The sequence below is a fragment of the Oncorhynchus kisutch genome, linkage group LG12 (assembly GCF_002021735.2).
Source record: "Oncorhynchus kisutch isolate 150728-3 linkage group LG12, Okis_V2, whole genome shotgun sequence".
NCBI classification, from domain to species: Eukaryota; Metazoa; Chordata; class Actinopteri; order Salmoniformes; family Salmonidae; genus Oncorhynchus; species Oncorhynchus kisutch.
This window is the reverse complement of record NC_034185.2, coordinates 44993012-45018168: the sequence shown is the minus strand read 5'-3', so window position 1 is coordinate 45018168 and position 25157 is coordinate 44993012. Positions and strand designations below refer to the sequence as shown.

The 25157-nt window shown below is 42.2% G+C and overlaps 1 protein-coding gene across 4 annotated transcripts in view; it reads right to left on the bottom strand.

Annotated features, from left to right (window-relative positions):
• tmem131l (transmembrane 131 like) overlaps positions 1-25157 on the bottom strand; it is an 88784-nt gene that overhangs the window by 33969 nt on the left and 29658 nt on the right. For all 4 annotated transcript variants that reach the window (XM_020497051.2, XM_020497053.2, XM_020497052.2 and 1 more), the window contains exons 4-7: positions 7210-7281; positions 3807-3930; positions 3167-3283; positions 1867-1971 (exon numbers count right to left, since the gene is read on the bottom strand). In XM_020497051.2, coding sequence (XP_020352640.1) covers positions 1867-1971; positions 3167-3283; positions 3807-3930; positions 7210-7281 — 418 coding nt within the window. The remainder of the gene's footprint in view (positions 1-1866; positions 1972-3166; positions 3284-3806; positions 3931-7209; positions 7282-25157) is intronic.

Below are 25157 nucleotides of genomic sequence, written 5' to 3'. Positions count from 1 at the left end.
ATAGACTGACGTGTTTCAGAAGAAAGTTCTTTGTTTCATGCCATTTTGAGCCTGTAATCGAACCCACAAATGGTGATGCTCAACTAGTCCAAAGGCCAGTTTTACTGCTTCTTTAATCAGTACAACAGTTTTCAGCTGTGCTAAAATAATTGCAAAAGGGTTTTCTAATGATCAATTAGCCTTTTAAAATGATCAACTTGGATTAGCAAACAACTTCCATTGGAACACAGGAGTGATAGATGCCGATAATGAGCCTCTGTACGCTTGTGAAGTTAATTAATTTTAAAAGTTAATTTTTCATTTCATTTTTATTCTTTTAAAATCAGCCGTTTCCAGCTACACTAGTCATTTACAACATTAACAATGTCTACAATGTATTTATGATGAATTTTGTGTTATTTTAATGGACATAAATGAGCTTTTCTTTCAAAAACAATGACGTTTCTAATTGACCCCAAACTTTTGAAAGGCGGTGTACATGACCAGCATTATTGCCCTGAGTCATTGAACCCTATGACCTTTGTGGTTCTAGACCGGGTTATTTACTGTAAAGTCTTTTGTGACAACTATTGATTTAGGAAGGGCTTTATAAATTCAAAACTGATTGATTGATTTATCAACATGACCTATAGGTTATCCCAACTACAAGGCAGATCTCTTTGACACAAGTCTTCACTAGTCAAGACCTTATACTTAGGTGACAATATTCATACATGACAGTGTATTTGGATTGGTGCGTAGTGCGTTATTTAATATCAAGTGGTGGTGAGCTCAAAGCTCCAGTACACACTGTGAAATAACAGTAACCTCGTCCAATGACTTGGTGAGAGAGAGAGAGAGAGAGAGACTTAATTTCAACCTCTCCAACTAAAGAGCCAGAGAGAGAAATAAAGATAGAAAGTGAGACAGAAATAAAGTGACAGGGAGTAAAGAAATAAAGGGAAGGGGGAACTAAATTTGAATCTGGCTGCCAAAACTCGGTCTATATTTAAACCTGTTCATATGTTCAGCAACTCAACAGGCCGTGTTACAGCAACACAAACCACAGACACCGTACAGGAACAACTTCACTCTCACAACGCCTGTCTACCTCGCATAAAAGTATATCCAGATCAGTGAAGAAACTATGGTTGTAAAACTTCAGTGTTGTAACAGAAGAGCGTGTTCAAAAGTGGTCGATTTATTAAGTAAACCATACTAAGAAATAACAAAAACAACCATCTTGCAAAAAAATGTTTAAATAAAGAGTAGAAGCAAGTCTGAGTGATTGTGAGAACGCAGCCAGGCTGACATTTTGTAACTGCCACCTGCTTCCTGTTGCCGAGGGTAACGCTCCTCCGAAGAAGCCTTGTCGCTTTCACGTCTTCCCTTGATGTTTTTAAAAGTGGGTGCGAGTGCGTGTGTGATGGGACTGTTTTCATGCTCCGCGTGTGTGTGTGTGTGTGTGTGTTTGTGCACAAGTGTGTGATTGTGTATACACAAATATGAACGTGATTGATCATGTGTGCGCATGCATGAATGTGTATATACCTTGTGTGTGCGCGTACGCCTCATGTAAGTGTGTGTTTATGCCTCTGTGTTGGGTTCTCTCTGTATTGGTACTGGTAAAGAGGGGAAGATTGACATCTGATAGCCAGCAGCTGACAATACAGCAAAGCCTGCACACTGCAGAGCAGGGCAGAGGGGCATGCTAGCAAGTTCTGTGGTAAATGTGTTTGCTTGTTGTTATGGCAAGTGTGTAAGTCTTTATAGTACTGTGGTAAACATATGTATCCTGTTGCCACATGTCTGTTGACTTCCTTGTCCAGGAACAATTGCCTGTTGGGCAATAAATCAAGTGTATTGAGTTGAATGGAATGGACGTACCTGAGTTTGGCTTAGCTTGATGCTCTGGATGTGGGAGAATATGAGGACACTGTCCTTCCTATTGACCCCATTTAAAGAGCCCCGGTGGACACCCAAACCAAAAACCTGGGTGAAAGGACATCACTGTTAAAGGGACAGTTCATATAATATGACAGAAATTACTTATTTTACCTTGAGAGATGTCAAATGTGTCAGAAGAGTGTGCAATCCAAAAGCAGAGTTTTGTTTACTTGGCCATTGTAAAGGGACTGATTAGACCACAGAATATTAAATCAAAGGGAGTGAATGAATCCAAGGTCGCATGCTAATGTAGCTTATGCTAATAGTGGCCATGATGTATACAACACTGGAGAATGAATCATCATAATAAACACAATCCCCATATTTAATGGAAACTTAAGTTATTTAATGATTGGGTGTGCTAAATTGTGCCTTTTCACTGATTAACAGAATATATTTAGGTCTAGGCACCCTTCCTTCCCTCCCTGCCAAGAACGAATGCTGATTTAACTATTAATAGGGCATTTATGTCACTCTGTTATTAACACCCATCTGCTTTGATGCGTCTTTAAAAGGTCAGGGGTCAAAGGTGCCAAATATCACATCACAGCCATTACTTCCTGTGTTTCAAAATGATTGCAAAACTAACTTCAACATGCTTCCACCAAGCACACAATGTTCTTTTTGAGTCCATATTAAAAACAGATCCCTGGCTGTGGGTCAGGGCATAAGTCCCAAATAGAACCCTAGTCTATAGTGCAGGAATACTTTTACATTTTTTTATTAAAAACTTTTCCCCATTTTCTCCCCAATTTCATGGTATCCAAGTGGTAGTTACAGCCTTGTCTCATTGCTGCAACTCCTGTACCGACTCGGGAGAGTCCCCCGAAACACAACCCAGCCAAGCTGCACTACTTCGTCACACAATGCCCGCGTAACCCAATGTGTCGGAGGAAACACTGTACACCTGGTGACCGTGTCAGCATGCACTGCGCCCAGCCCGCCACAGAAGTCGCTAGAGTGCGATGGGACAAGAACATCCCTGCGGCCAAACCCTCCCCTAACCCGGACGACGCTGGGCCGTTTGTGCACCGCCCCATGGGTATCCCAGTCGCGGCCGGCTGCGACTGAGCCTGGACTCGAACCAGGATCTCTAGCGGCACAGCTAGCACTGCGAGGCATAGCGCACTACTTTTGACCACAGTCATACAGGCACTGGTAAAAGTAGTGCAGTAAATAAGGAGCCGTTTGCGACGTAGACCGGAGAGCATTAGTATCATATGCTCATATCACTACTGACCTGGTAAGAGAGAACCCCGTGGGCCGATGTGTTTATAAATAATGAATTTTCTACGTTGCCCTCCTCCGTCGGGAGGAAGACCAGTTTAAATGAGGCCTTCCCTCTGGGTGGGATTACCTGAAAGCAGAGAGGACACGGGGTCAGGGTTCACTGAAAGGCAATGACTACGTTACAATGTCCATACTAGCATGGCTTCATACTCTGTAGTATGCTGGTGAGGCACACAACTTCCACCACTTCTATGAGAATCATGATGTGGGTTAATTTCAGCATGGAATCGATAGGAGAAAACGTAATATGCAAGGATGTAACATGCACTGTTGTCAGACTGATGCAACATTGTGCTTGATTTATTTTCTAAGCAGAGCAGGGAAATGCTGTGGGTTTCAATGGCAGTTTGAGAGTTTAAATAGCTGTACTGGTGGCCCAAGGGACATGAGAAAGAGGTGGGAGTAGAGAGGTAGACAAAGAGGAAAAAACAGCGTGAGTGAGTGAGGTGAGAGGTAGACGAAGAGAGGAAAAAACAGTGTGAGAGAGAAAGAGAGAAACAAAACAGATTGTTGCGAGAAACTGGATGGAGAGGGGTGTGGTTGGGTGAGAGAGGGAGTGTCCGAGGGAGGGCACACACACACACACTCACCCTTCTGTGGAACGAAGGCATGTGAAAATTTCTGCTGGATGTAAACATTGACAGCAGTGTCACTGGAAGTTCCTGGCTGGGGTTGTGTATGTATATTGTTTCAGCTCTTGGCAGCCCCAGTGGCCTACAGAGAGATAGAGATGGATAGAGATGGACACAACAAGCACCTCTCATTGTTCTATCCAGGCATAGTAAACATCAAGCTATACTGAACAAAAATATACATGCAACATGCAACACTCAAAGATTTTGCTGCGTTACAGTTCCTATAACGAAATAAGTCAATTGAAATGAATTCATTAGGCCCTAATCTATGGATTTCACATTACTGGGAATACAGATATCTGTTGGTCACAGATACCTTAAAAAAAAAAAAAAATATATATATATATATATATATATATATATATATATATATATATATATATATATATATATATATATATATATATATATATATATATATATATATATATTTTTTTTTTTAAATGGGGGGGCATGGATTAGAAAACTAGTCAATATCTGGTGTGACCACCATTTGCCTCATGCAGCGTGATGCATCTCCTTCACATAGAGTTGATCAGGCTGTTGATTGTGGCCTGTGCAACGTTGCCCCAATCCTCTTGTGCGAAGTTGCTGGATATTGGCGGGAACTGAAAACACGTCGTACACATTGATCCAGAGCATCCCAAACATGCTCAACGCTTGACATGTCTGGTGAGTATGCAGAACATGGAAGAACTGGGACATTTTTAGCTTCCAGGAATTGTGTACAGATTCTTGCGACATGCGGCCGTGCATTATCATGCTGAAACATGAGGGGATGGCGGGGGATGAATGGCACGACAATGGACCTCGTCGTGGCATCTCTGTGCATTCAAATTGCTATCGATAAAATGCAATTGTGTTCGTTGTCTGTAGCTTATGCCTGCCCATACCATAACCTCACCACCACCAACGTTGACATCAGCAAACTGCTCGCCCACACAACGCCATACATGTTGTCTAGGGTTGTGATGACAATCGGACGTACAGCCAAATTCTCTAAAACGACGTTGGTAGAGAAATTAACATTCAATTATCTGGCAACAGCTCTAGCGGACATTCCTGCAGTCAGCATGCCATTGGAAGCTCCCTCAACTTGAGACATCTGTGGCATTGTGTGACCATGCTGCACATCAAAGTAATATTTCTAAACTACTATGAAACTAACTTTTGTTTAAGTACAATTTAGACATTGTTACCTCATTTGTTATAGAGTAACTTCAGGGCATAAGAGTGCGACTCAATGCAAAGTTTTTCCGATTGTGTCAACACTGACATAGCATCAACACTTGACCATGAGCTGGAAATGTCCCTTTAATAGTGACGTTTCCTCTAGGGACAGATCTAGGGATCTGTCCCGCTTCCACTTCCCTCCCCCAATCCTAACCTTAACCATTAGCGGGGGGAAACGCACATCTGACTCAAGATCAGTATCTAGGGGCAACTTCACCCTAGACCATTTTATTGACTACAAGTTAGCACTTCCTAGAAACGAGGAAGTCACTTTTGCTCCTCTGACACTTCTCCGGGGCTGACATCAAAGGAGAAAACGTGACATAGTTCAGATCAACCACAAAAACGAAGCGAGCGCAGCCTGCTATTAAAAGGTCTATGGTGACCTTTGGAGCTATGCTTAGCGCTCTCCATTTAGCCTTTCAATATTTTGATGCGTTTGTAATAAAAAAAGGGGGCACAGCAACAAAGGCAGGAGTCACCTGTGTCCCTCTTAAAGGAGAGGTTTGCAGATAAACTTAATAGCTGCAGGTGCAAGCTTTCCTCATGCTAGCGTCATCATAACCATAAGCCAGGAATATATAAATACACCGGATAGTAACTTTTAGAGCTACTGTACAACGTAAAGTCATTGGATAGGTCAAACTCCATTTCCTAACGTGATTAAGTAACAGATAGAGTTTTAACCTTGCCTATTTTATAATCTAGATGTTTCCTCAATTCAACGCTGATGGCAAAAGACAGCAGAAATTCCATCCTCTTTATGCGAAGCTACTGCCTGTCTTAGCCACTCGTATCACATGACTGGGGACCTGCATTGTAGTAGGGACATGGGGGTTTGTTGTATGTTTAAACTACGGGATGACGAGTAAATACTGCGAAAGTAGTGCACTACATATAGGGAATAGAGTGCCCATATGGCTCTGGTCAAAGTAGTGCATTATATAGGGTGCCACTGGGCTCTGGTCAAAAGTAGTGCACTATATAGGAAAGAGGGTGACATTTGGGACACAACTTCAGTCAATAAAAGGTATGTTTGGGCATGCCTGGTTCCCTCTGTGCTGCCTGGCAAATGGAAAAAGGAGGGTGTGCTAATGTTGCATATAAACACGGTATATTGCCATTGCTGAAATTACTGGGCTGTTGGGTTAGCCTAGTTAGCGAGTGGCTAGCAAGTCTAGTGGGCGGGGATGAGGTTGAGTTTAACACCTTGTGCTGGTGTGCTTGTGTTATGGCTGCTTTGCTTGATGCCACTGTAAAACAAGGGCGTGGGATTGCATTGTTTAAACACGTCAGTCATATAGCAACCATTGTCCAAAGCAATAAGGTATGGACGAGGATACATCCTAGGTCGGACCTAGTGTTTACTAGTTTGTTAAAACGTTAGGAATGGGGTATTTCTCAGATTTAGAAACAGAACTAATTAACAAATACATATCTTGGATACTTGGATCAATAGATAAACAAAATGGGAAATAAACAGACCTTGGAGGGGAAAAAAATGTGAATATGTCTTAAAAGAATGAATAAATATGTCAGAGGATACATTTTTTCAGCTGCAAATAGTAGCAGTGGGGACAGCCGTCCAAGCACAACAAAGAGTCTTGCTATTCTGGTGATTGTTTTGGGAGCGGGGAGGCAAACAGCAGAGTTCTAAACGTTTCCCCTTGGGTCTGACCCTCTCCCTTATTCAGTCTCGCGCTTATGGGAAGAGAGCTGAGCTGCTCATGACCTTATTTGGTCGTCATCTGTCTGTTCCTTTGGCTTCCTCTGCTTTTAAAAGGCCCCTCTGCTTTATACAGAGAGTTTCTCCACTTCTACTGCTTTTTATCATAATTTTCTATGCATGTGATTCTTCATGGGGGCTTCCGGTGACATAATCCAGACATGGTTAGGTAAAGGTTACAGATATTTTGTTGATTTTGGCATACGGCGCTATTTCCACATTACTCTGATAACTGTCGGATTGTGATTTGGAGTCGGTGTCTTTTGCACCCATGTGTACGTCTAAAATGAGGTGGTTGGTTATAGTATCTCCAAACAGGGGATTTATCAATGTCTTGACATTGGCTTATGTTTATGAATCGTTTCCTATGAAACCAGGAAGTGAGAGAAATAAACTCACTGTGCCCCAAACTCCAGCGATGGCGGCTGGAAGTGCAGCGGCCTTCCATTCTCCGGCACATAGAATGAGGAGCTGGCGAAAGAAAGACAAAGAGAAGAACACATTTATGTACACCTCTATCAACTCAGTGGAGTTCCAATGGGACCGTATCCTATGAAACAAGTGAGCGCTCGGGCGACTTGGCAAAACGCTGACTCTCCTATCTAACACAGCCAGAGTGGTGGCCAAACCTCGAGTCCTCTGAGACACTTGATCGTCCTACTCGTAAAAACAAATATACATAAAAATATAACAAAAAGGCAGAGAGGGGTGTCAGAGATGAATTACGGGGATTTAAATGGAAGTCTCCCGGCTTGCCAAATCCATTTCACACCCCATTGGGGGGGCTCGAGTTGAAACACGACAATGAGAGTTATTTTAATAAAGAGCTGCTTTACAGTGTCTTTGGAAAACTCAAGCCGCATGTGTTGGGAGTTGGACTTAAACCTGCTTTCATCAACACCAATGTGGGTCCTTCTATTTGTGATTGGAATTCTACTCATTTCAATAAGGTAAATAATAGCCTGGTTTCTGTATGTTTAGACACCAAATAGAAGAAAAATGGGAGAGACTGCCTGGACTTGTCCAATGAGAAATTACCTTTTTTTTTTTTGTTACAAAATGTTTTAGTTTTTCGTTGCCGTAATGAACATGCAGCCCTGCATTTCACTGCAAGCGAGCGTCGAGGCACGCAGCAAAACAACGCAGCCAATCGCCAGTGACACCGTTACAACAGAGAGTGGTGGTTTCTAATTCTGAGCTTAAATAAGAATAGCTCTCGGACATCAGACATCTCTCACACACACACACACACACACACACACACACACACCTCTCCTTCAGTTTCATATTAGAAACTCTGATAGTTTAGAGGTGTGAATCCAATGTTGCCAAGGAGCCTTCAATGTTGCATAATTGCCGCAGGTACAAGTATATTCCGCTATGCATCTTATTTATCAAACATGTACAGCATACAGATACAGAGCCTTTGAGCGGAAAAATCGGTCAGACAGCGCGAGAGCTGCGGATACAGCATCTCAAACAGCAAACGCATACATTGGCAACAGAAGGCAGGCTTCGTCACTGTCACACACCACTTTGCAATGAGCTGGAGGCAGTATGCATATACTTAATTGTTTGAAAACTGAACGTATTAATACATTATGGAGGCATGTCTTACCTTTCTTCAAAGTAGCCTTAGCCCAAAATCAGTCCATATCAGTGGAAGCAATCATTTCATATAAACTTTATTTCACTACCCAGTAGCCACAATCCTAGTCATATTAGCAACCCGTCCTAGTTGTTGCATATTATATATTAAATGTCTAAAGGATACTTTCATCTTGGTCACATAAAACCACTTGCATGTGCGGTGCCCTTTTGACAACGGGGTTATCCCGCTAATTGCATTATGGAACGAACATTCGCGAGTAGCCTCCTTGCTGCCTTGTATGCATTGCTGCGCTTATAACGTGTAGAAATAATAGTTGATCAACATTTTAAGCTAAACGTTGTGATCTGTTGCATCACACATTGTTATGTAGCCCACTGGTTGTATGAATTAGGGATCTATCATCCCACAACTGTCCCAGAGTCTGTTTGGAATTCATTTCTAGGCAAGGTGACCAATAGAAAAGGTAAACATTTCTACTGTGGGGGATAGTAGATTGACAGGCTAGTGATTCTGCTGTTGGTTACTTGTCTTTGCTGAGGAAATGTAAATGTGGACAGTTATTCTAACATCTTCTAAGTGCACGTCAGAATTCAGTATGAAGGACCGCACATCGTTGCATCCTCGACTTGCATGTTCTGTTAATATAAATGACCATCATCTAAAATGTGATTTCTGTCATTCTGAGCACCGTGGGTGGACGACCTAATCAGGTTACACATCCAAAGCATATGGGTCCGATAATTTCTCAAATGTCCGGTAAATTAAAATCCCGTCGGGTAAATGAAAATTCCCCAAATGGATACCCTGGCTGGGTTCTAGTGTTGATAAACATGTTTATTTGACACGTTGATTGTTGGAATGGATGGGGATGCCCATCAACTAGCTCAGTGTTTCCCAATCCTAGTCCTGGGGACCCAAATTGATGGGGGCATAAAATAAAATCGACAGCTATACATCGGGATATAATTTACCATATGTCATATTGTTACGCAACAGGACTGTTAAAACGAGCTGCCTGCTAATTATCTATAGGCTGTGTTTCAACTTGTCAATTTCCAATTATTTTCTAACAGTTTGAATTGAAGTGTGTACCACCTCCTCGTTAATTCAAATAGAAGTAGCCCATTTCAGTGTTGTTTGAGGCTTAATTTAGCTGGACAAGCTACAAGCTTCCCTCTTCGAGAAGAGCCCTTCCCCATTTCTTCTGCACAAAGTATGCAGACACTTGCAGTCTTGCACAAACTGGTACATTTTCTGACTGGCCGCTCACATTGTTGCATTGTTGTTTTCCTTACAAATAATAACTTTGGACATGTGTAAGTTGCTATCAAAGTAATTGCCTTATTTTCTGTGTATCGTGTTGTTTCTACTGTAGCATACAGTATGTAAGTATGTATACACAGTTTTATTCACGTTTTCAAGTACTGTTGACAAATAATGCATTCTGATTATTGCATATATTGTAATGGACACCTAGGATGTGTGTAAAATACTTTCTTGGTATTTTGTTGTACTGATTATAATGAGCTACTGCTAAGCTATTTGCCAGCTATGTGTGGCGCCATGTTTGTTGACATACAATGCATTCTGGGTGTCACGTAAACGTCTGTCTGACCAAAGATATTATGAGGTGAAGGAATGGTTCACTTATCGAGTAAACTTCCAGAAGTGAATGAAGGAAAGTGGATGATCGTAGATGACACACCCCCTTGAGCATGCATACTGCAAACAGACCAAACTCATCTCATCTTTGGTTGACGCAAAAAAAAAACTAAATTGGCAGCTTGCACAAACTACCCATCGTCGGATTACTTTTGATTTCTAGAAAGTGTTTAACTCAATTATTTAGATCAACTTTGAGCTCACCTGTGATGTGACGATTTATAAATAGTAACTGCCATTAGCTAATTCATTTGTGGTTTCTGTCAGCCGAAAGTGCTCTAAATAGGTAAATCTTCCCTTAGTTAGCGCTAGGACTAATGTAGCATACATTTCCCAGTTTAGATGATTGTGTATGCTGTCTATTTCTGTGAATGTCTGAACATGACATCAAAAAATAAAACTGTTCACATTCAGGACATAACTTTGTATGGACTGTGTTTGTGGGGGAAAAGTGTGACCAGCTCAAATGCTAACTGTTGCATCAATCGAAACTGGACGTTCTAATCACACTGGTTTGAGCGTACGCTGTAGAATGATCACACCCCTTTGTTGGTACATGTGAAAAGGTTAAATAGGGAGCCAATTTGTTTTCAGCACTTATTTCCATGACTGATCAAAAGTCATTTTCTTATGATCTCTCATCTCTCTGAAGCAGTGAGCAAGAGAGTTTGGAACATCGAATCGCAATCAAATCAAAGTATCAACTTGCAATACATATAGAATCATGAGAAACACCAGCATCGCAACACAGGTCCCTGGCAATTCCCAGCCCTACTGGGAAACCAAATGGGTGCACACACCTGCTTCCACTTATCACGTCTTGATGATGAGTTGATAAGTAGAATCAGGTGGGTTAGTGTGCTGTGTTATTGCCAGGGCTAAAACTAAAATGTGCACCTCGTTGGGTCACCAGGACCAGTATTGAGAAACACTAGGCCCTAGGCTATAAGTAGCGGGCTGGTACATTGACAAGTCCATGTACATCAGCTAGGCTAGACTGTCTTGAGACCATGGCAAAATCCACTTGGCTCCAGGATGAAGTTTCCACCCAAGGTACAAATCAAGGATCAGCTTTCCATCCCCCAAGCCTAACCTTAGCCATTAGTGGGGAAAATGCTAAACTGACCCAAGATCAGCATTTAGGGGCACCTTCCCCCTACTCCATCTTCCTGAGACTGAGTGGGTTACATTGTCTTGGCACCTGCGTCAAGACGGTCAGGATTGCGCACTAAAAATGGCTCTGTTACACAAATAGCATTTTAAAAAAGAAACCCAGACACAGCCTACAATATATTGTAATGGGAACTCAGTTAGTACACATGCACCCCGCCCACTATCCCTTACTCTCTCACCAAAAATCAACTTGTGCTTTCTATCTGAATGACACACTATATGACTGCAAGTACGAGGTCATTTCTGCCACCCTGCTGCGACCAGTGCGTTGTTTGTGGTGGCCATATGTGTGTGTGATGTCCCATTCCAATGAGCACTGTGACGGAGATCCGCACTGCAGGGAGCCAGCAGCTGCAGTGTGTGAGGAGGAGAACTTGATCTGGCCCTGTTGACAGAGGGCTGACACAGCTGTTCAGTGAGTTGACGGCAGAGACGAAACACTGCTTCTGAACTAGCTTTAACAATATACAGTGGCAAGAAAAAAAAAAGTGAAACCTCAATATATTTCTGCATAAATTGGTCACAAAATGTTATCTTCATCTAGGTCACAACAATAGACAAACACAGTCTGCTTAAACTAATAACACAAACAATTATACATTTTCATGTCTTTATTGAAACCAATGTGTAAACATTCACAATGCAGGGGGGAAAAGTATGTGAATCCTTGAATTTATTAACTGGTTGACCCTCCTTTGGCAGCAATAAACTCAACCAAACATTTTCTGTAGTTGTGGATCAGACCTGCACAACGGTCAGGAGGAATTTTGGACCATTCCTCTTTACATAACTGTTTCAGTTCAGCAATATTCTTGGGAGGTCTGGTGTGAACTGTTCTCTTGAAGTCATGCCACACCATCTCAATTGGATTGAGGTCAGGACTCTGACTGGGCCACTCCAGAAGGTGTATTTTCTTCTGTTGAAGCCATTCTGTTGTTGATTTACTTCCGTGTTTTGGGTCGTTGTCCTGTTGCATCACCCAACTTCAGTTGAGCTTCATGTGTAGTTTTGCAAACGTCAGACGTGCGGCAATGTTTTTTTCTGGACAGCAGTGGCTTCTTCCGTGGTGTCCTCCCATGAACACCATTCTTGTTTAGTGTTTTACATTTTGTAGACTTGTCAACAAAGATGTTAGCATGTTAGAGATTTCTGTAAGTCTTTAGCTGACACTAGGATTCTTCTTAACCTCAGTGAGCATTCTGCTCTGTGCTCTTGCAGTCATCTTTGCAGGACACCCACACCTAGGGAGAGTAGCAACCGTGCTGAAATTTCTCAATTTATAGACAATTTGTCTTACTGATGAACATCAAGGCTTTTAGATATACTTTTGTAACCCTTTCCAGCTTTATGCAAGTCAACAATTCTTAATATTGGGTATTCTGAGATCTCTTTTGTTCAAGGCATGGTTCACATCAGGCAATGCTTCTTGTGAATTAGCAAACTCTTTTTCGGAGTGTTTTTTTGTAGGGCAAGGCAGCTCTAACCAACATCTCCAATCTCATCTCATTGATTGGACTCCAGGTTAGCTGACTCCTGACTCCAATTAGCTTTTGGAGAAGTCATTCGCCTAGGGGTTCACATACTTTTCCCAACCTACACTGAATGTTTAAATGACGTATTCAAGAAAAACGATTTTATTTATCTGTTATTAATTTAAGCACACTGTCTATTGTTGTGACAGATGAGATAAAATCTTATCTGATGACCAATTTATGCAGAAAGGGTTCAAACTTTCTCTTGCCACTGTAGGTGTAGTAGATTGCGGGGTTCAGAATTATACATGAAGTTAGCATGCTCAAGTATGCTGAAGTCAGAAAAGGGAGATCTGTGTTTTAAGAATGTCATCAACATAAACTCCAATCATCGCCTATAAAAACAGACCCAAGTATACATCAACTCCCACTAACATCACCAGAACACACAGGGAAACTCTTTGAAACCTCCCTAAAGGAGCACAAACGCAACACTTGGGCTGAAAGAAGACCCCCCACACACACACACCCCTCCCTGCCTGATAACAATCAAATCAACACACTGAAGCCATGTTTTCACACTTTGGAATGGACAACCTCACTCCATCAGTTCCAGATTGTCAGTTTCCTGTCCAAGCTTTCAACAGCTGGGATCTCGACTCACATACCCCGGGGGGGGCGGGAGAGACAGAGTTGAAAGAGAGGCACAGTGGATGGCTACTACTGGGGACTTATTGGATTGTACAGTGTGTACAGACGTAGCGAATGTTCTGGACCGCAGAGAGATTGTTGAACTGTATGTCCTGTTTGATGGTGCCTGTTGAGGTGACTCACATCATAAAGTAGACCAGAAGCACTGCTTGCTGTCCTTTCAGTTCTGCTGTCCTGCACTGTCCCTCACTGAGTAACAGGCTACACTGGGCCCAACGTCCTGTAGGTGTAACAGTATAACTTTAGACCGTCCCCTCGCCCATACCCGGGCGCGAACCAGGGACCCTCTGCACACATCAACAACAGTCACCCACGAAGCATCGTTACCCAACGCTCCACAAAAGCCGCGGCCCTTGCAGGGCAAGGGGAACTACTACTTCAAGGTCTCAGAGCAAGTGACGTCACCGATTGAAACGCTATTTAGCGCGCACCGCTAACTAAGCTAGCCGTTTCACATCCGTTACATAGGGCTGGGCGATATCTCGTGTGGGGTGATACACTGAGGAACATTTGGAATAGGAATTTGGTTTACTTTCAGAATTGACTGGAGTTGAAATGGAACTGACCTCAACCCTGCTAATGATGGAAGCCTACAGTATAGGCTCCTAATGAGATAAAAAGGATTTGAATGGACGCTGTATCAACTAAACTTGTCCAATAGAATCCAATCTGTCGCACTTCATATATTTATATTATTATAAAATGCATCTTCTGCCATAAAACCCTAGTCCTACTCCAGACTCATGGTTGTAAAAATACTTGTATGTTAAAATGTCTTATTCGGCCTACCGGGTGGCGCAGTGTATCGCAGTGCTAGCTGTGCCACCAGACTCTGGGTTCGCGCCCAAGCTCTGTCGCAGCTGGCCGCGACCGGGAGACCCATGGGGCGACAATTGGCCTAGCGCTGTCCGGGTTAGGGAGGGTTTGGCCGGTGGGGATATCCTTGTCTCATCACGCACTAGTGACTCCTGTGGCGGGCCAGACGCAGTGCACGCTAACCAGGTCGCCAGGTGCATGGAGTTTCCTCCGACACATTGGTGCGGCTGGCTTCCGGGTTGGATGCGCGCTGTGTTAAAGAAGCAGTGCGGCTTGGTTGGGTTGTGTTTCGGAGGACGCATGGCTTTCGACCTTTGTCTCTCCCGAGCCCGTACGGGAGTTGTAGCGATGAGACAAGATAGTAGTTACTAACAATTGGATACCACGAAATTGGGGAGAAAGGGGGGTAAAATTATAAATAGAAATGTCTTCAATGGTCTCCCACGCGCAACAATTCCCCCCCAATCCCTGAAACACGGTAATCCACCTGCAGAGGTTCTGAATTTAGTTCAGACAGACACTTTGTGGGTGGTTACGAGTCGAGAGGCATTGTCCACTGGCAGCTTCCCCCAGTCATTAACATAGAGGATAAAATAGATATAGAGAGATATAGATATGCTATTTATCTATATCGCTATATATATCTATATCTATATATCTATATCTATATATCTATATCTATATATCTATATATTCAGGCTAGGGGTGGTTATTCACATTATCACTGCCAGTCAAGTGCTACCGCCGCTTATAGCATCCTAGGGATCTGCATCGCTGGCCTGCAATGTGGTGTGCTGTGTGGAGGTATAAAAAGACAACGGGATAGGAAGGGAGGAGGGAGAGGTGAAGGGGAGAAAGTTCATGCTGTGGTCACAGGGCATTGGGTACATGAAGGGCTTGGAAAGAGAGAGAGCGAGATCCTCGACTTCGGTGATGTCATCTATAAAATAGCCTCCAACACTCTACTCAACAAACTGGATGCAGTCTATCACAGTGCCATCCGTTTGGTCACCAAAGCCCCATACACTACCCATCAATGCGACCTGTACGCTCTCGTTGGTTGGCCCTCGCTTCATACTCGTCGCCAAACCCACTGGCTACAGATTATCTACAAATCTCTGCTCGGTAAAGCCCCGCCTTATCTCAGCTCACTGGTCACCATAGCAGCACCCACTCGAAGCACGCGCTCCAGCAGATATATCTCACTGGTCACCCCCAAAGCCAATTCCTCCTTTGGTCGTCTTTCCTTACAGTTCTCTGCTGCCCATGACTGGAACGAATTGCAAAAATCTCTGAAGCTGGAAACACCCTCACTAGCTTTAAGCACCAGCTGTCAGAGCAGCTTACAGATCACTGCACCTGTACATAGATGGGCTGTTTACAGATGGGCTGTTTACAGATGGGCTATCTACGTACCTCATCCCCATACTGGTATTTATTTATTTATTTTGTCCTTTGCACCCCAGTATCTCTACCTGCACATTCATCTTCTGCCGAGCTACCATTCCAGCGTTTAATTGCTATATTGTAATTACTTCGCCACCATGGCCTATTTATTTCCTTAACTTACCTCATTTGCACTCACTGTATATAGACTTTTTGTTTTTAAATGTTTTACTGTATTATTGACTGTATGTTTTGTTTATTCCATGTGTAACTCTGTGTTGTTATATGTGTCGAATTGCTACGCTTTATGTTGGCCAGGTCGCAGTTGCAAATGAGAACTTGTTCTCAACTAGACTACCTGGTTAAATAAAAGGTGAAATAAAATAAAAATATACATTTGTGGAATTAAATTGGCAGCATACAGATAGAGCCTTTAAGTGTAAAATCTGTCAGATTGCGCTAAATATCTATTAATTTGGGATATATCATCTCACAACTGTCCCAGAGTCTGTTTGGAATAGGGTATTTCTTTCTCGACAAGGTGACCAATAGAATAGGCAAACCTTTCTACTGTGGGGGATAGTAGATTGACAGGCTAGTGATTTTGCTGTTGGTTACTTGTCTTTGCTGAGGAAATGTAAACGTGGACAGTTATTCTAACATCTTCAAAGTGCACGTCAGAATTCAGTAAGACGGGCCGCACATCGTTGCATCCTCGACTTGCATGTGATTTCTGTCGTCATTCTGAGCAACGTGGGTGGAAGGCCTTATCAGGTCACACACCCAATGCATGGGTCCGGTACATTTCTGAAATTTCCGGTAAATTAAAATGTTGCCGCTCAAATGCCCGGTGTCACAGTTCCCTAGACGAAATCCTGCTCCAAACTGAGGCAGGCCATGTCTTGTGCGAGCTACTTCCCTCAACAACAAAAAACACTGACTGATGAGTGCCCAGTGAGTCAGGAGGCTTGCCACAGCCAGTAAAAATATATAGCCTAGAACAGCCCAAGGCCATTCACTTTGCCAGCCTGATCCTAGAGATGAAATCAAAATGATGAAATCTACAATCTGCCCCAAGTTAACCCTCTCACAGCTAGCTTGCGACATCAACAGCTACATTAACATCAAGCTACATGTAGGCTACGGATGTAGCGACAACAAGATACAAGTCAATTCTAGACAACACCACAATCAGGACTTACAATTTTTTGGTAGCTTGGTACGACAAAATAGGCTACATTGTCAACTCATCTTTAACATGTCCAGAATGTGATCTGATCAGAATCACATTGAAGCTTTCTGACAAAAAAATAATTCCCAGGCTACATGTATGAAAGAGGAAACAGAGCGGGTTGTGGCTTCCAGCCCTCACAATCTAGGCTTATAGATGGCTGCAATGGGGGTGTCTGACATGTACATTCTTTGCTGAGACATGTTTTACGTTGCAGGATTTGCATAGCGTTGAAGGTTACAACAATTCACCTGTCATCCGACGTGCCAAGAAAGATCAGCCGTCTCCATTTTCACATTATCTGCATTTTGACTAGAAGGAAGTGACATTTGTGGGAATTAAGAGTTTTGAGGAGAGAACAGTTAGGTCTTAAATAGCTTGCAGACATCAAATGCACCATGGACTAAATGTGCTTGAAAAGACAAGGCTCCTTACGTAACTCAAAACCACCCATCTCCTTAGATACCAAGGTAAAAGTAGGGTATCTACACATTCACATGGACAGTGTGAAACTGTTGCTCAATATGTACACTGAGCCAAAATATAAACGCAACATGCAACAATTTCATTGATTTTTACTGAGTTACAGTTCATATGAGGAAATCAGTCAATTTAAATAAATTCATTAGGCCCTAATCTATAGATTTCACATAACTGGGAATACAGATATGCATCTGTTGGTCAGATACCGTAACAAAAAATTAAAAAAATGGGCCTCACAATCGTGTCACAGTATTTTTGTGCATTCAAATTGCCATCGGTAAAATACAATTGTGTTCATTGTCAGTAGCTTATGCCTGCCCATACCATAACCCCCCCATGGGCACTTTGTTCACAGTGTTATCAGCAAACCGCTCACCCACGCAACGCCATACACGTGGTCTGCAGTTGTTAAGCCGGTTGGACATACTGCCAAATTCTCTAAAACGATGTTGGAGGTGGCTTATGGTAAAGAAATTAACATTCAAATCTCTGGCAACAGCTGTGGTGGACATTCCTGCAGTCACCATGACAATTGCACGCTCCCTCAACTTGAGACATCTGAGGCATTGTGTTGTCTGTCAAAACTTAATTTTATAGACTGGCCTTTTATTGTCCTCAGCACAAGGTGCACCTTTGTAATAATCATGCTGTTTAATCAGCTTTTTGATATACCACCCATCAGGTGGATGGATTATCTTGGCAAAGAAGAAATGCTCACTAACAGAGATGTAAAAAATGTTGTGCATAACATTTGAGAAAAATACGCTTTTGGGCGTATGGAACATTTCTGGGATCTTTTGTTTCAGCTCATGAAACATGTTGCGTTTATATTTTTATTTAGTGTAGTAACTTCAGTCAACTAAAATGTCCCTATGTCACGAAAACAGTAATGAGCCTAAAAAGCAGCTCCCTGAGAGAAAACGAGAGAGACGGAGAGAGTGTCTACAACCTGTACAGGTTTCAACAGGAAGTTGGGGTTAATTTGAATATTGCAGGTGCCCACTTTTTCGCTCTGTCCTAACAGGCTAATTGGGCCCAAACAGATTTCATCACGGCGCAGACTGTTGACAGGGAACAGAGTTTACATACAGGAAGGTCTCTTCTGACTTGGATTGTATTAATTAGGGCACGCAACAGAAAACGATATTGACCGTTTATTATTGGACAAGCCCAGGAAGTCCCTTCCAGTTTCTTAAGTTTGGTGCCTAATGAACAACAACTATGCTAACTCCGCTCTGACACTGATAAACTCGGAACCCTGTTCAGTGATTAATGTCCCGACCAGTGTGGTGCATTATAAGGATAAGCTGAAATTTGTCACTTAGTTTCCTCTACAGCCAGACACATGTACCCAGCCAAACACATTCACTAAAAATGCATCTGTCAGATGTCCAGATTGAAACCATTTAGTTGTATTTTGCTACCCTTGGACTGAGAGTAAAACATTTTATTGGTTGCACTGATGAGAGCTGCACATACTATCTGGTCACCTCAATCATCCTATTGTTTGGGTGGATGAAACCATGATTTGTTAAATAGTAAACTGCATTAACCTTCCTGCAATAAAAGTGTCTGGCCGTCCACTGTGCCTGCCCGTTTCGAAATGCAATTGCGGGTATTAAAGATATTTAAAGAACGATCATTGGGCTCAAAGCACAGTTTATAATCAAGATATCTGATATGGCTTTGAAATAAAGAGCGAGCAAAATTTCACATTGGCCATCGTGAGTGCACTTATTTTATTTAACCTTAATTTAACTAAGCAAGTCAAATTCTTATTTACAGTGACGGCCTACCCCGGCCAAACCCTAACGACGCTGGGCCAATTGTGCACCGCCCAATCCCAGCCGGTTGTGATACAGCCTGGAATCGAACCAGGGTCTGTAGTGTCACCTCTGCGATGCAGTGCTTAGACCGCTGCTCCACTCGAGTGCCACTCACTAGGCCACATTGCAAAGTTATTTTTAGGACATTACATTTACTGTTAGATGAATACATAGGCCAAAATATAATAGTGCACACAAAGGCAAAATCAAATGAAAAATTTAAATAACAATCTAATGTAAATAACCAAAAAATTATAATAACATTGACAGTAAAATAATTAAAGCCATATTATCAACCCAAAATTCCTGACAATCACTGCAGTAGGTCTCAAAAACCTGCTCAACTTAATATCTTCCAAAATTACACTACGCAAGTGCACTTTCAGCAATGTATGATGATAGCTTTTTTTCCCCCTACTTGGCTATGGCAAAACTTGCCTACACCCCTTTGTGGTCGGTCATACAGCATAACCAACTCGTGAAGAGAGTGAAGCTCAGAGATAAGAATTTGAGACTGTGGCAGTTGGCAAATTCTGTTGGCGACCGTCTTGTAACCAACTCCCTCATCTGTGCGAGCGCAATTATCGGGTGTCTGTTTCACGGCTCCAATGACCTGCCTGTAGGGGAGAGGAGAGCTCTGGCATTAGCGCTGTGTGCTAGCTAATTAAAGTTGTACAACTGAAATGTTTCTTCCGCATAATAATGTTGTTCCTAAACCCTCTGAATCAGAGAGGTGCAGGGGGCTGCCTTAAATCGAAAACCACGTATTCGGTGCCCGGGGAACAATGTGTTAACTGCCTTGCTCAGGTCAGCTTGGGGATTCAAACCAGCAACCTGTCGGTTACTGGCCCAACACTCTAACCACTAGACTACCTGCCGCCCCAGGAAGAAGGGAGGAAGAAAGAGGAAGAAAGAGAGCTAAATATATCTACGGTGAAACAAAGCTATCATAAGTGTGCATTACAATATGAAAGCCCGGCTAGAGCACTAGTTATTAGCGTCCCTCTTGCTCTCGCCAATACAATGTGCTATTATGGTGAGACAAAGCTTTTTCCCCACCGCCAAAGGAGATGAGAGGTAGTAGAGTAAAAGGTGGGGGACGACGTCATTATATCCCAGTAGCCCCTATTGTTCTAGTCTGTAAGACCTCTCCCACTGGAATCATGACACATCACTGGCAACGTGAAGCGGGAAGGGAAAAACCAATGGCTATTCAAAAGATATTGAGGCTGAAGAGCCTTAATAGGCCAATGACAACAAACGGAAATCCATTTATACTGGAAAACACCAATTTTAAAAATATATTTCAAATCATGATGATACTTCAGCATAACTTGATCAGGTAAAACTACCTGCAGAACAAAATCATTTATTTTATACCCTTACTTATAATCTCAATTTGTACCGAGATTTGAAGGGTTAACCTCTGGCTAGTGGGCCTAAATACCTCACTGAGGGGCTGCTGGTGGTGGGTCTATCTGCGTCATGGTGAGCAATAGGAGGCATGGCTGGCTCCGGGGACGCTGGAGAGGAGCAGAGAGGAGAGTGGGTGCAGGAACGGCAGGAGGTGTGAAAATTAGCACTCCCCACCGCTCAGCTGCCAGCTTTGCACTGGGTCATTGCAGATTGGGAGCGAGAGAGGGAGGCAGAGAGAGACGAGCGGGCAGAAATAGGGGAAAGGGAGACGTGCACGCAAAGCCGCATACACACAATAAACACCCACATATATCCTAAAAAAGGGTTTGATACGGCTCTCTATACGTTGAGGCCTATCAGTTCAGATAGTGCTTTAGCATAATGGACTCATAGCAACAGCTGCTACGCAGAGAACGCCATGGGGGATCTGAGCAGTACTGACCATTTTCATGCCAAAGCAAATATGACACCGTTTCAGCACACTGAAAGCCACAGGTTTGACTGACAAGTCAATTCCTTTCACGAGAGAACATTACCATCACTCCTCGGCTCAAAACGTAAAATCACTATCCATTAGATTTAAAGTAAGCATGATCTTGGTTTTCCCCTTATTTAGGGCAATATTGGTTCCTTTTCATTTCTGTGTTTCTGCTTGGTTTGGCATGAATTTGACATGATTGATTTAGCCACGGAATGATCTCACTCTCGGGTCAGGCGAGAGGAAGGGGGCTTATCTTACTCCTCTTACGCCTCGATCACACCGACATCACTATAGCGGAAAATGGTACGCGGCATCATCTGGATATGTGTGCAACAAAAAGTTCAACATTCACCTTCTGCGACCATTTGTCAAGCCGTCTACGCATACAGTTTGATTGCACACGTTCGATAAATCCAAGGCAAACGCAGCGTTCCATTGGAAATGAATGTACTTCTGGTGTATCAAAATGCAATGACACTGTCGGTGTGATCGACGCGTTCGCCAGTGCTAAGTGCTTCTGTGCGTGGGCCTGTGTGCGTGCGCCTGACTCAGCATGCTAAATGCAGAGACTTCACACACAGCTTCAATACCCACTTCGCTGTAGCAGAAAAAAAACAAAAAAAATAACACAACCAACTGCAAAAGGGGGGCGATGTCATCACCTGCCCAAACTCAAAAAAAAAAACAAAAAAAAACGAGGTTAGTAGTCAATAGTAATAGAGAATGAAGTCCTAGGGCGCTGGTCAAATGCAGTGCACGACATAGGGAATAGGGTGCCATTTGTGACACAACCCTTATACCATCTAAAAGGAAGTGAACACAGAGTGGAGTGAATTAATACCAAAGTTAATGTTCATACTACTTAGATCATCGTTCACACTCTAGATAGATCAGAGGTGACAGAAGTTCACAGTTCATGGGCAATGCCATGTGTGTATTTGAATTGGCAATGCACACAACAGTGTCATCCACCAGGCCTAGCCTAAACATTAGGTCGATAGTTACAGTACATATCGATATCATATTTGACAATGTATCATATTGCAGGGGTCTCCAACCTTTTCTAGTATGAGACGGTAAGTGTCATGAGCTACTCATTTTATTCTAGCTTTCAAATAAGTGTACACGAGAACATAAACTATGTTCTGTCAATATACCTGTTAAAATAATGGTTCATAAACTATCAAATCGGTGATATATTTTCAAAAATTGTGTCCAGTTTTGTTTTTCAATCTTAACATTATTGCGCATACAGCAAGTGATGAAATTGCTGTTTAATGTGCCGGTATGGTGATGGTTCTGGAGTGCTGCTGCTTCACTTCAAAATGTGCAAATAATAGATACAAATGATATACTTACTCATGATATACTTCTGCCAGGTAAGCTTCATTTGCAGTTAACATTTCATTGATACGGTTTAGGGGAAAGTATTTCTGTCATGCCAAAAGACAGATCAACTGGCTACACACGGACTGACAAACAAATGCGCACATCACATAGACGGGCAATATTACTGGAAAGCAATTGGCAGACATTGTGTAAGGTTTTGACTTTTTAAGCCAATAGTGGCTAACAGGTGTGGGATAATGTCAAAGCTGTGATGATTAGATAGTAGCTGGGAGCTTACGGTGTCTGATACTTGTGAGATTTGTTTGACAGTTTGGGAGGTGAAAACGCATAAAAATTGCATGCACTTTCAGAATTGTATGGCGAGCTACCTGTTGCTTGGCGATCAACCTGTTGGAGACCCGTTATATCGTATCGTTTTGACAATATTGCAGTATTATTTTTGCTCTAGTTGGCTGTACCTACACCAATTGTTTTAGGAATTTTTACATTTTATTCATTTAGCAGACACTCTTTTCCAGAGCGACTTACATATATTTTTGTACTTTCTCATACTGGTCCCTCAGGGGATTCGAACCCACAACCCTGGTGTTGCAAGCGCCATGCTCTACCAACAGCCACACGGGAGGACTGTTCTTCATCGTTTAGCACTTATTTCTATGACTGATCAAAACTTATTTTCTCATGGCTCTCTCCTCTGCAGCAATATGTTTGGAACATCAAATTGCAATAAAATCCATGTATCGAATCGTGAGAGCTGCAATACATATCGTATCGGCACCTAAGTATCGTGATAATATCGTACTGTGATAATATCGTGAGATCCATGGCAATTCCCAGCCCTAATAGTAAGGCAATGATGGATGCTGATAGTTACAGGGATGCAAACTGTTGAGGGTTCAAACGGGTGACTTTTTGTTGCATATAATTTGCACATTTTGATAGAGTAACAAGTACATAATACATATTTCAAGTCTGGCAACATGTTTATGGTAGGATGGCATTGCTTAATTGATTACGTGGGTTGAATTTCATCCATAGAAGTGTATTGTGCCATATCACGTGTTGCTGTACTCCTGAGCAGCATGATTTTCCATGTCTTTTTGTTTGGCAAGACAGCTCTGCATGGCTGCTTCTCACTGTAGTAGGTTGTAGTCTATATTTTGGTTATTTGGATCTCCATTCGCCTTTTATTTACTGCGTTTGTTTACTGTTAATGTAACAAGCCTAAACAGATTTTGTCATGCCTTTATCCATCTGATATTTTGCTTTCTACCTACTTGGTACCACTTTAGCGCTATTCGCATTAATTTATTCGCAGCTGTGTTGGTATTCCAAGCCAAACTATTCAGTATTTTTGTTTGCGCGCATTAATAACTAGTCTACTACTTTCAGCATTTAGTTTGCATTATTTTAGTAATAGCGTGTAGGGCGCTGTCAATTCTGTTGATACAGCGCAGTGGAAATTGGCCTGAAATCTGTAGCCTACATGTCACGTCAAAAGCAATTAATTGTCTCAGAGAGATTTGAACTTAGTTTATTGTGGTATAGTGTGATATAAGCAGAATTCAATACAATTCCAATGCAAGAACCCCCTAAAAACGGTGTCCCCATGGCCACTTTATCCTGGCGCCGGGTCTGGAGAGAAGCAGATAAGTAGACAAATGGCTGGTTAGGGGATGCGGCTGGCTGCTCACACGCTCATTCAGATATGACATCTGACATCACGCTCTGAAATCTGATATTCTATGTGTAGGACAAACAGGGATGCATTCTGTGTTCAGTCATTAATTCTGTAATGAGAAACATGCACCATTATTCATTGGTGGGTGGTAATGTTAGGTTGCCATCTTAGATGCTAATGTAGCTAGCTAGCTAATCTTAACAGCTGTGTGTGAAATCATTTGCGCTATTGAAACATTCACGCAACTAAAATTTGCTTCTGTCAACTATAACGGCAACATTATTTCTAACACAGGTTGCTTAAATCGCGTTGCATTCCAAATTTCCCAGTTAGGAACAAAGTTTATTGAGTGGAGTGAGTGATGACACAGCTGCCATGCAACATGAAACATTCACCACCCCCATGTGTCAAGTCGATGAGAATAAGGTCTTAAGCAGCCTATAACAAAATCTTAAGGAACATCCCAGTCTTTTGCACAAGCACTTAAAATGTACAGTAGGCAGCAACATCCAGTTGAGAAATAGCTGAAATCCACACTGGCACACTCTTACGCTCACACTTCCTGGCTATGGCATCACTTCCTCCCACAATATTTCCACTTTGGTGGTCAAAAAAAAAAAAAAATATATATATATATATATATATATATATATATATTCAACACCACAGAAGTGGTTACTACAATGAACAAAAATCTAAATGCAACATGAAATGATTTTACTGAGTTACAGTTCATATAAGCAAATGAGTCATTTGAAATAAATTCATTAGGCCCTAATCTATGGATTTCACATAATACACACAATTACAGAAATAAGCTTTTTGTGCATATGGAACACTTCTGGGATCTTTTATTTCAGCTCATGAAACATGGGACCAACACTTTACATGTTGTGTTTATATTTTGGTTCAGTATAAATATTGTCTGCATTGTGCCCCGTCTAAATTAGCCTTTCAATATTTTCTGGTGCCTACCAAATATAGGCTAAGACTACAAAACAATGTGCTGAGACTCAAAGCAGTATTTAGCAACAAACAATAAAGAAC